The sequence below is a fragment of the Canis lupus genome, chromosome 22, assembly GCF_003254725.2.
Source record: "Canis lupus dingo isolate Sandy chromosome 22, ASM325472v2, whole genome shotgun sequence".
Taxonomy (NCBI): Eukaryota; Metazoa; Chordata; class Mammalia; order Carnivora; family Canidae; genus Canis; species Canis lupus.
In genome coordinates, this window is record NC_064264.1 from 254,126 (window position 1) to 266,264 (window position 12,139).

At 39.9% G+C, this 12,139-nt stretch overlaps 1 protein-coding gene across 7 annotated transcripts in view; it reads right to left on the reverse strand.

Moving 5' to 3' along the window:
* Positions 1-12,139, reverse strand: part of WDFY2 (WD repeat and FYVE domain containing 2) — a 162,221-nt gene that overhangs the window by 41,876 nt on the left and 108,206 nt on the right. For all 7 annotated transcript variants that reach the window (XM_025478405.3, XM_025478407.3, XM_025478409.3 and 4 more), the window contains one exon: positions 2,853-2,907. In XM_025478405.3, coding sequence (XP_025334190.1) covers positions 2,853-2,907 — 55 coding nt within the window. The remainder of the gene's footprint in view (positions 1-2,852; positions 2,908-12,139) is intronic.

Below are 12,139 nucleotides of genomic sequence, written 5' to 3' on the forward strand. Positions count from 1 at the left end.
AGTGCATTTCTTATAGGTGGTTTATATTTGGGTCTCCTTTTTTCACTCAATCTGATGGCCTCTGTATGTGTGTGTCTGTCATGAATAAATAAATAAAATCTTTAAAAAAAATCTGATGGCCTCTGTCTTTTAATTGGCCTTAGACCACAGACATTTAATATTATTGATAACTGTTAGGTTTAAATCCATCACCTTGCTATTTGTTTTTCATTTTCCCACGTGTTCTTTTTCCTCTTACTCTTTTGTTTTGGGGGGGGGGTGTTGAGAATGATTTTAATGATTCAACTTTATCTCCTTGGTTGGCTTACTAATTGTAACTTTCTGAGTTGTTATTTTATGGTTGCTTTAAGGCTAGGAGCTTACATCTTTAACTTATCACAGTCTTCCTTCAAGTGATGATCATCACTTCACGTGTAGAGCAAGAGTCTTATGAATAGTCTACTTCCATTGCTCCCCACGTCTTGGCTTTTGTTAAGTTACTGATGTCGAACATCTTAATTTCACATTATGACCCTCATGCTACTTTATCATTATTTTTAGTTAAACAGCAAATTATCTTTTCATAAGATTTAAATAACAAGAAAAAAATCTTAGAGTAACCATGCCTGGTACTCTTCATCCTTTTGTGTAGTAGACTCCTATTTTCCTTTGGCATCATTTTCTTCCTTCCTGAAGAACTTCCTTTAACATTTCCTTTAGTGCAGGTCTGTGAGTTCTCTTCATTTTTTTATGCCTGAAAAAATTATTTCACCTCCATTTTTGACATCTGTTAATATTTACTCATAGTGGATTGATTCCTTGAATTTTTATCATTTTATTTTTATTATTATGTATTCATTTTAAGCAGGGCTTGTTTTTGCTGTAGGATCTTTGTGTGACCTATTTGCTGAAGAGAGCTTTCAAATTTACTTCTAGCAGGTACCATCAAGATACCACTGGCCCGGGACCAGTTTTTAGGTTAAATTTCTAAGCTGGAGCTTCTAGCACCACATGAATGATTGAAATTTGTAATCCAAATCCAAAATCTTAGGTTGCAATTTTCATTTATCTGAAAGACTCCTCCCTTCTATCCAGATTCGAGATCAGGAATAAAGTACGCTACGGTCTTCTGGGCCAGTAAGTGCACTGTTTTGGTCCTCTCTTTTTCATGGGGATATAGCCCTTTATGGATTTCATCTTTATAGGAAAATATGAGTTGCAACTCCCCAACTCATTCAAGCCCTGGGTCTCATCTCTTGTCCCTAAGGTAATGTTCATACAAAAGCTTCTAGCTATCAGAAGTTCTATTTTTCTCCCCAAGATAGCTGCAATGTCAGGTAGTATGCATATCACTTTGAGTTCTCTCTCTGCTTCTGGTACATGAGACTCTCCTTGTTTCTCTCCTGGGCTTAGTATTCCATAAAATAAGATTTAACGACAACTGGGATTTCGAAATGTCTTGGTAAGCTGAGATGATGGACTAAATAAAATGAGATGGTGAATAATGTGTAGTCCAGTATTTAGGCTAAAACAACAACAACAACTCCTTCCCCCTCAAAAAAGCAACAGCTTCAAAAGTATAGGAGTTATGGCCTAATAAAACTTAAGTGAGAACCATTAAGGGGTTTGAGTTGAGCCCACAGGATAAAGTGGCTGTCAGAAGGTTTGCCCAGTATAGTGGGACAGTGACCAGGATAGGAAGGAAATACCATTTTATAGTTATATTACATATATATGTATGTATATATATAGGTTATCTACTGTATAACAAATTAAACCAAAACCTAATGGCTTAACACAGTAATTATTTATTATCTCAGAGTAGTTAGTTTCTTTGGCTCCAACAGGCTGAACGAACACCAACAGGGGAACAGTCTAGTATTTATAATACAACATTTTAGTGACCTGGTTACCGGCGTGAAACCCCCACATAATTATAAACTGCTTATAGGCAGATACTATACATGTCTTGTTCCCTATTATAATCCTCAATTACTGGAACTCAGTACGTGCTAAATGAATACTTTGTAAGTGTCATGTGAAAAAGATTAAAGAATAAATCCACAGGGAAATGAACTTTGGCTCAAAATCTAGAAATAAAGAACTTAATGCTACAAATTTTACAAAATCAGGATGGGCTGCTAGGTAGGTCTCTGGAGGTATCAGAAGAGAGTCTGGCTGATTATCATGCAGGAGGGAGGAAGTCAAGAAATGTGGATGAAATAACCTCTAAGTCTTAAAAGATCTACCTCAATGTTCTGATCCCATAACATTATTTTTTTTTAAGATTTTATTTATTTATTCATGAGAGACACACACAGAGAGACTGAGAGAGAGAGAGAGAGAGGCAGAAACACAGGCCGAGGGAGAAGCAGGCTCCCTGTGGGGAGCCTGACGTGGGACTTGATCCCAGGACCCCTGAGGTCACACCCTGAGCAGAAGGCAGATGCTCAACCCCGGAGCCACCCAGGGGTCCCAGATCCCATAACATTATTGATCTGGATGAAGAAACCATTCCAAAAATGGCTCCTGATCCATCTATGGTACCCTGCCAGTGTTGACACAGTGAGACTGCAATTCCTTTTCCTTAAACAACATAAAATGAAATGAGCCCCAAGTAAAGTAGCTCACCCCAACACTGCCCCCATCTCTGTGCATGCTGCGCAGCTCTGGGGCAGTTGGGATAGCAGGGAGACCAAGGGCAAAAGCTAGAGGTTCTGGAGTCACGACGACCTGGTCTGGTTCTGCACTTTATCAGCTACAGGGCCACAGGGAGGTCACCCAACCTCATGAGGGTCCCCCGACTACTGTAAAGTGAAGCCATCAAGGAACATTTCAAAGTGGAGGTAAAAACACTGTTCTCTCATTCCTACCTTGATAGTTTTTCACGGGAGTCATCTTGTTATAATCTTCTGATAAAATAAACTCCTGTAAAAAGAGAAGAAAAAGATGAAGCAAAAAGAAATTCTTTGAGTAACTGTGGCGATAAAACCAGATTGCACGAAGAGATGTAATCACAGAACTACAGCCAATGCTAGTATTTTGCCAATCAGCTCCGCATTTCTGTACGTCTTTAAAAGTAACAGTCATAAATATGATCCAATACAATTATAACTTGTAACACTGGAGTGGAGGGTTTTTTTTTTTTTTTTTGAGTATGCGTGAGAAGAAAACTGGATCAAGGTCAGCCTTGACACTGGTCAATTGTGAAGATAATTCTCATTCAAATTGCTATAGCTAAACATTTGCAAATAGACCGCAATCCTCTCCTGGAGAAGCCGATTAGGTACTCTGAAGGTTCTGTCTGGTGTCAGTGACTTACTTCTCCTCACGATAGCTTCGCAAAGCTATCTCCCGGCATCACTACGTCATCACTATGTCCCTACCGTACAGGGCACAACGTCTTCGTAAGGTAACATCGCTAAGTACCAACCAAACGGTAAGTGAAAGGTGCCTCCGAATCTCGTGAGATTGATCTGGACGTCAAATTTACTCAAAAATAGTTGCTATATAACATACTGCACACATTCTTTGTGAGGACACACGCAACGTGAGTGGGTGAGCTGGTGTGAGAGCGCGTGTGCGTGCTTCACCGAGGCTGCTATCGCACAGGGACGTGTGTGCAGAAGCCAATCAAGTGTTGATAAGCTCCAGCCAGGTGGTGAGTCCTTTAGCTGCTCAGATGCAAAATATCCGTATATTCTGAAGCCGTAAGTTGTCAAACATAAGGATAATAAATTGATGCCTTCATCTGAGCTTAGAAACAGAACAATGAGTCTTTTCAAAACATTTGGAGGCTTCCAGATTCTTTCCTCCAGGACTTACAGGAAGGCGTGTGGGAGGACAGATGTGTAAACTCCTTAATTGCTATCTGGCTATTTACTGAGCTGATACAGTGCAACCCTGTAGAAGAAAACACTTATTTCGTTGTTTCTGTGGTAGACGCCACAGAGGAATACGAGGTGGTGCAGGCACGCGGGGTGACCAAGGCCCGCGGGTGTTTCACGGTGCTACCAGGTCCCCCCTTAGGAAGCTCGGCTACAAAATGGATTTTCTTCACCTAGATTTTCTCAGTACAAACATTATTCAACTTGTCACTTCTTCTGTTCCTATCCGTTCTCCTTTAAGAGGTAGCAGCACGCTCGTTGCTTATTTCGGGAGTCAGATGGGACGATGAAGGGAGCGGGCGAATTTTTAAAAAGAGTGAAGTCGTTCTGCGGTGAGGAGCCGGGGCGGGAGAGCAGGCCCGGCCCAGGCTACCCACGCCCGGGCCCCAGCGGGGGCTCCCCGCGGGGGAGCGGCTGCCCTAGGCCCGGGATCTAGTCCTCCCTGCGGGCAGCCTGCTTCTCCCCCTGCCTGGGTCTCTGCCTCCTCTGGGTCTCTCAGGAATAAATAAAATCTTAAAAAAAAAAAAAAAAAAGACCGCTGTTATTTCGACGAGTGTTTACTGAGGTCAGAGAGTCCATGCGTTACTCTGATGACACTGAGACGGTTCTGGCGTGGGCCGAAGTTCACCCCCGCCTCTGAGGACAAGGCGGGTACAAAGTGGAACAACTGCACGCGGATCTGTGCTTAGAACTGACATACGACAGTTGACATAACACGATAAAATGACCAGTTCAGCGCACTGGTACACTTAATTTTTTGTTCATTTGCTTTTCCTATGAAAATAGAAACACACGATCATGGAGAAAATTTGGGACATTTTGTCAGCCTTTTTTCTTCTTATTTTTTTGATCAAAGAAAAACTGTTATTTTAAAGAAATGTAAGAGAGACGGGCACTCAAAAGTCCCTCGTGATATGGTTTCTCAGGGATGACTACTATAAAAAGTATCATTGGACTAATAGACATAATAAAATATTAATACTTTTTAAAATTCCGCTTAATTTAAATTTCACTATGGTCAACACACAGTGTTATGTCACGATACAGCGCACAGTGCAGCGACTCAGCACCTGCACATGCCACCCGCTGCTCCGCACAAGCGCCCTCCTTAGCCCCCACCCCCAGTTCCCTCCGCCCTCCCCACCCCTCGGTCACCATCACTGCCTTCCCTGCAGTTAAGAGTCTGCTTCTTGGTTTGTTTGGTCTTTTCCTTTGCACATTTGTTTTATTTCTTAAATTCCACATATGAATAAAATCATATGGCATCTGTCTTTCTCCGACTAAAAATGTTAATTCTAACAATGCCTTTTTCTGTTAACACATCACGAATCATTCCACATGAGTACATGTTTATCAACCTCATTCTCTTTAATGCCTGCAGACGATGTGCAGTAACGGTCTTCTACTGCTAAATGCTTACATTTCCAGTTTTCCTTATTAAAAATATTACATGAAATAATTTTACCTTTTTATATCTCTAACAACTTTTCAATGAAATAAAGTGCTAGAATTGTTGGATCACAGGGTGTGACCATTTAAAATTTGATAGAGGGAACCCTGGGTGGCGCAGCGGTTTGGCGCCTGCCTTTGGCCCAGGGCACGATCCCAGAGACCCGGGATCGAGTCCCACATCGGGCTCCTGGTGCATGGAGCCTGCTTCTCCCTCTGCCTTTCTCTCTCTCTCTCTGTCTCTCTGTTACTATCATAAATAAATAAAAATAAAAAAAAAAGATTAAAAAAAATTTGATAGACATTGCCAAATTGACTTTTTAAAAGATTTTTATCTATTAACACTCACAAACAGCACAATGCGTAAGCGTGGCTGCAGCTTGGAGTATGTTAGGTCTAACCAAAGTTCAGTGCATCAAAATGTAAACGTTAAACATTCTTTTAAAAATCCATCTATTAGGGGGATCCCTGGGTGGTGCAGCGGTTTAGCGCCTGCCTTTGGCCCAGGGTGCGATCCTGGGGTCCCGGGATCGAGTCCCACATCGGGCTCCCTGCACGGGGCCTGCTTCTCCCTCTGCCTGTGTCTCTGCCTCTCTCTCTCCTCTCTGTGTATTCTCATAAATAAATAAATAAATAAATAAATAAATAAATAAATAAAATCTTTAAAAAAATAAAAATCCATCTATCTTACTTCTTTACATTCAGCTGTCCACATATCTATCATCCTAACTTTTTTTGATGCTTAATTTTTTTAGGGCATTTTTAAATTCACAGCAAAACTGGGAGGAAGACACAGAGATTCTTCACATGCCCCCTGCTCCCCTCAAAACAGCCTCCCGCATTAACACCTCGCACCAGAGCGATGCATTTATTCCCACTGATGAACCTACCCGGACACATCATTTTCCCCGTCCAGACTCCACAGTCTAATTTCGGGTCTTTGATAAGTGCATACGGACGCGTACCCACTATTATGGTGTCATGCAGAGTTATTTCTACCGTCCTAAAAAATCCTCTGTGCTCTTCTATTCATCTTTCTGTTCCCACTTAACCCCTGGCACCACGGATCTTTCCACGGCCTCCAAAGATTCGCCCCTTCCAGACTGTCACAGAGCTGGAGCCAAACAGTAGCCAAACAGCCATTTCATATTGGTTTCTTTGACTTAGTTAGTACTCTGCACTTAAGTTCCCTCCATGTCTTTTTATGACTTGATAGCTCATTTCTTTCTAGTACTGAATAATATTCCACTGACTGGATGTACCACGGTTTATCCTTTCAGGTACACGACATCTGGTTGCCTCCAAATTCTGTCAGTTATCAATAAAACTGCTATAAACAAATAGCTGTGTGCAGGTTTCTGTGGGGACATTAAGTTTTCAACTCCTTTGGATAAAAAGCTAGGATGGCTGGGCTGTGTGGCTCGAGTAGGTTTAGTCTTAAAACAACGACCAAGGTGGCCACACGACTGTGCGTTTCCACCAGCAATGTTGCTCCCCATCCCTGGCAGCATTTGGTGGTGTCGGTGTTCTGGATGTTAGCCACTCGACTAAGTGTGTAGTGGTATCTCATTTTAATTTGCACTTCTCTGATGACATGGGATATGGAGCGTCTTTTCACATGCTTGCCATCCCTGCAGATCTTCTTTGCTGAGGTGTCTGTTAAGGTCTTTGGCTCAATTTTAATCTCTTATTGTTGAGTTTTAGGAGTTCTTCGTTTATTTTGCATAACTCTTTTTACCAGATATATCTTCTGCAAATATTTTCTCTCATTCTGTGGCTTGTCTTTTTATTCACTTCACAGTGTGCTTTGTGGAAAAGAAATGTTCCATTTTAAGGGAGCACAGTTTATCAGTCCTTGCCTTCATGGATCATTACCTATGCTATAGTATCTAAGAAGTCATCAACAAACCCAAAGTCATCTAAATTTTCTCCTATGTTATCTTCTAGGAGTCTTATAGTTTTGCATTTTACTTTTAGGGTCTGTGGGTTATTCTGAGTTAAGTTTTGTGAAGGATGTAAGGTCTTGTCAGGTTTTATTTTTTCATGTGGATATCTGGTGGTTCCAGCATGATGTGTTGAAAAGACTACTTTTTCTCCATCGTATTGCCTTTGCTCCTCAGTTGACTTTATTTATGAGGGTCTATTTCTGGGCTCTCTATTCTCCACTCATCTACTTGCCTATTCTCTCACCCACACCACAGTATCTTGATTACTATAGCTCTACAGTAAGTCCTGAAGTCGGGCAATGCCAATCCTCCAACTTTGTTCTTCTCCAATATGTGTTGGCTTTTCTGGGTCTTCTGTCTCTCTATATAAACTTTAGAATCAACTTGTCAAGATCTATTAAATAACTTGTTGGGATTTTGATTGGGGCTGCACTGAATTTATAGATCAAATTGGGAAGAACTGACATCTTGATAATATTGAGCTTTCCTATCTATGAAGATGGATCTCTATTTAATTTTTTTTTAATTTAAAAAAAATTTTTTTTAATTTTATTCATCAGAGTTTCATAACTTACTTCATATAGATCTTTTTTAAAAAAAGATTTTATTTATCTGAGAGAGAGAGAGAGTGAGCACAGGCAGGTGAGGGGAGGGGCAGGGAGAGGGAGAAGCAGGCTGCCCGCTGAGTGGGAAGCCCGATACGGGGCTTGATCCCAGGACTCGAGCTGAAGGCAGACACTTAACCAGCTGAGCCTCCCAGGGGCCCCCATACAGATCTTACATATATACTAAGATATTTCATTTTTTGGGGGGGGGGTGCTAATGTAAATGATACTGTGTTTTTAATTTCAAATTCCACTTGTTCATTATTGGTATACAAAAAAAAAAAAAAAAAAACAACCTGACTTTTATATATTAAAACTTTGTATCCTTGTGGCCTTGATATAATTGTTCATTAGTTCTAAGAGGTGGTTTGGATTTTTAGATTTTTCTACATTAGACAACCGTTTCATCTACAAAGAGTTTTCTTTCTTCCCAATCGGTATGCCTTTTGTTTTCCTTTTCTTGTTTTATTGCATTAGCTAGAACTTCCAGGACAATGTTGAAAAGGAATGGTAAGGGGGTCATCCTTGCCTACAACTTGATTTTAGTGGGAATGCTTCAGGTTTCTCACCACACCTAATCATTTTTAATGTTCACTGTAACAGATCAAACATTTCAGTATATATATAAAAAAAGTAATTATCTTCACTTTCTACCTCATCTCTTTTGAGGAAACCCGTGTTAATAGTCTGGTGTCTCGTTTCACATCTTTCTTCCTCCTTTATCTTTTATATCAACACATGTAAATGTGTATAGGGTTTTTTATTTGTTTTGGTGCACAAAAATAGGGTGACCCTATAGACATTACAACTTACTGTTTTCATTTAAAAATATATCAGAGCTATCTTTCCAGGGCAAAACATATGGTTCTAATTTATTCTTTCTGGTGGCTACCTTGGACTCCAAAACATGAATACGCCGTATTTTATTCATATACTCTGTTGAATAGACATTGTATTTTGTCTTCTATTTTTTACTATTATAACAATACAGCACAAAATGTCTTTGGATGCACAAATACATGGATTAATATACAGGTTGAAAAGATTGCTAGCTCAAAGATGATAAACACTCTGCTAGACCTCACTTTCCAGAAGTATGCAGCATTTCAGTTCCCTACTCTCTGACCCTTATGCAACAGCCTATCTGCCCATAACTAATCCGCACTGGATATTACTCATCTTTTCAATTTTTTGCCAAATCGACGTGCAAAAAAACTACAACGCACTGTAGTTTAATATGCATTACCCTAAATGCTTATGAACTAAAGCAATTTTTATATATTTATTTGCCATATTCATTTCTTGTTCTGTGAACTTCCTCCTTAAATCCTACCACGGCTTGGTTCTTAAAAGGGAGAGCGTGAGGCAAAACTTAAGTACCGCTGCTTTATTTGAAGGTGCAGTATCAGCAGTGTGAGCAAAGGAAAAGCAAAACGAAACAGAGAAAGTTCGGCTGTACATCACCCAGCCGGCCTGTATTTCCTAAGAAGCCCAGCTAGTTCTCTGGCATACAGGGAATCTCTAACAGACACAATTTAAACACCAGGCTTTGGAAGAATCCGCTGGAGGAAGGGATGGAGAGGGAATTTATCTGCCAGCTGTCTTCTCCCTTGCTTTAAATTTTGATCATAACTCCATGGGACCTTAGCTTCCCCCTCCTTCTGGAAGATTATAGGATCTGGTCTTGTTAACAGTCCCCGGGGAAGTCAGGTCTTAGGCTTTGCAAGTGCTGTGCTTCACACAATTCAGAAAGTTGCTGAGGAACCACAGAGCTATTTTCCTTAGGTTTTTATTTAGAGACAGTGAAGCGCAGTGGCTAAGAGTTAAGAGCTTAGGAACTGGAGCCAAACTGTCTGGTTTAGATCCTGGCTAAAACATGCACTAGTTACACGGTCTGGGACAAGCTGCCCAAGAGCTCTGCGCTTCAGTTTCCATTTCCATAACAGTAATGGCCTCAAAAAACCGTGGTGAGGATTTGGTTAATATTCACAGAGCTTTAAAGCAGTGCCTGGCACATAGTAAGTTCTCTATGAGAGTGAAGTAAAATAAATAAAGCTACTTTAGTAAAATGAATTATGGAGTTTTTCTTTAAAAAAAAAACACTTCTGGAATACACTGAAGTTTAATCAAAGAATTAGAGAGAATTTGGCTATAAAATACTGAATGCCTGGTTTTTAAAAATAGCAGCTCTTTCAGAACTTTTCTAATTTCTCTTATAGTTACGAGTCTCATAAGCTTTCTTACCCCTCTTGGGTCAAATTTATTAATATCTATTTTATTATAAAATCATCCACTTCGCTTAGGTTTTCAAATATATTACCGTGGAACTAACATAATACTGCTGATTCCTTTTAACTGTCTTTCATATAAAGGTAGTTCTGCTAAAAGAGTTTTCTGAAAATGCGAATTTGTTTCAACATGACTGGTAAATCACAGAACAACTGGAGCACAGCTCACACTTCACATCACTTCTACATGGTTTTGTCCAGAAGCACAAGATGAGCACAGAGAACAAACCAGCTTTGTAGGAGTACATAAGACAGAGACACATGTCTCCGACATCCACGGCCACCCGGTGCGCCACCGTCGGACAGCCACACCGACCCACGTCTGGCATTAGAACTTGGCTTCGGATTTCAGAGAACCTCTCCCACCATTTCAAAATAACTCAGAGCTGCGATCCTTCTGAGGCACACTTCCATGAGCAAACTTCAGGTCTTTTTAAAGGGAGAGTGCCACAGGTACCATGTTTCCGTACTCCGTCATGCAGCAGGGCTAAACCTGTGTTACATGTTTATGAGCGTCTCGTCCTTATTCTTGAGGTCCCGCAGACTAAGCTGTATGTGTGTGAGTGTGCGTGTGTGTGTGCGCTCATGCGTGTGTTTTTAACAATGTTTTTGAGTACTGTGTTCCTAACCTCATTTTCCCCTAAGCCTTTTACAGCTTTTATTGTGCAATTCTACATAGTGCAGTGACTTTTCAAAACATGCTGCATTATAGCAGAAATGACTGGTTATATATATAATGTGGTTATACTTCTTTCCTTATGCTTAATATTATTACTGCTATTATTATTCTTATTGCTTGTTTTCCTACATGAGATATGCCAAGGAATTTATCTATTTTATCAGTACTTTCTAAAACTCAGCTTTTGGTTTTTATTGACTCCCCTTTTGTTTTCTCTATCTTTAATTTCAGGACTCATTTTTATAATTCTTTCTTCCAATCTTCTTGTGGTGTATTTTATCACTTTTGTATGACTTAAATTGAATGCTTATATTCACATGTATAACAATTTTTTATTTTAAGGTAGTATTTTAAGGTAAAAATCCCCTAATATAGGTTTGACTGCATTCCATAGGTTTTAATACAAAGTGGTTCTCCTTTAAAATGATTTCTGGGATCCCTGGGTGGCGCAGCGGTTTGGCGCCTGCCTTTGGCCCAGGGCGCGATCCTGGAGACCCGGGATCGAATCCCACGTTGGGCTCCCGGTGCATGGAGCCTGCTTCTCCCTCTGCCTATGTCTCTGCCTCTCTCTCTCTGTGTGTGTGTGTGACTATCATAAATAAATAAATTTAAAAAAAATAAAATGATTTCTGTGGGCAGTCCGGGTGGCTCAGTGGTTTAACGCCTGCCTTTGGCCCAGGATGTGATCCTGGAGACCCAGGATCGAGTCCCACGTCGGGCTCCCTGCATGGAGCCTGCTTCTCCCTCTGCCTGTGTCTCTGCCTCTCTCTCTCCCGGTGTCTCTCATGAATAAATGAATAAAATGTTTAAAAAATAAAATAAAATGATTTCTGTATTTTACGCATTTCAGGAATATATTTTACATATACTTATTTACTTTTTCAATTAGGACATTCCTTAGAATAAAATGCTTAATTAGCAAGCAGTTAAATTTATGGCTTTTTGTTGCTGCTTTCCAGTTTCTTTCGTTTATAGTTAGCAAACATACTATCTTTACTTTTCAAAATTTACTAAGATTTTTCTCTTAGTCAAGATATTCATGGTTTTGTAAATGTTCTATAGATATAAGAAAACAAATGCATTTTATCCAAAGTTCTAGATCTACTTGTATATCTATTCAATGAAATGATGATAGTTTTCAAATATTCTGTATTTTCACTTTTCTTGCCAACTCGAATTTCACATTCAGAAATAGATGTACTAAGAAATGTGCTTTTTTTTTAGAAATGTGTTTCATTTTAAATTTTTATTATTCTGACTATAAAAGTAATATGATACAGATAAATTTAACACTATCAGGAAGGAA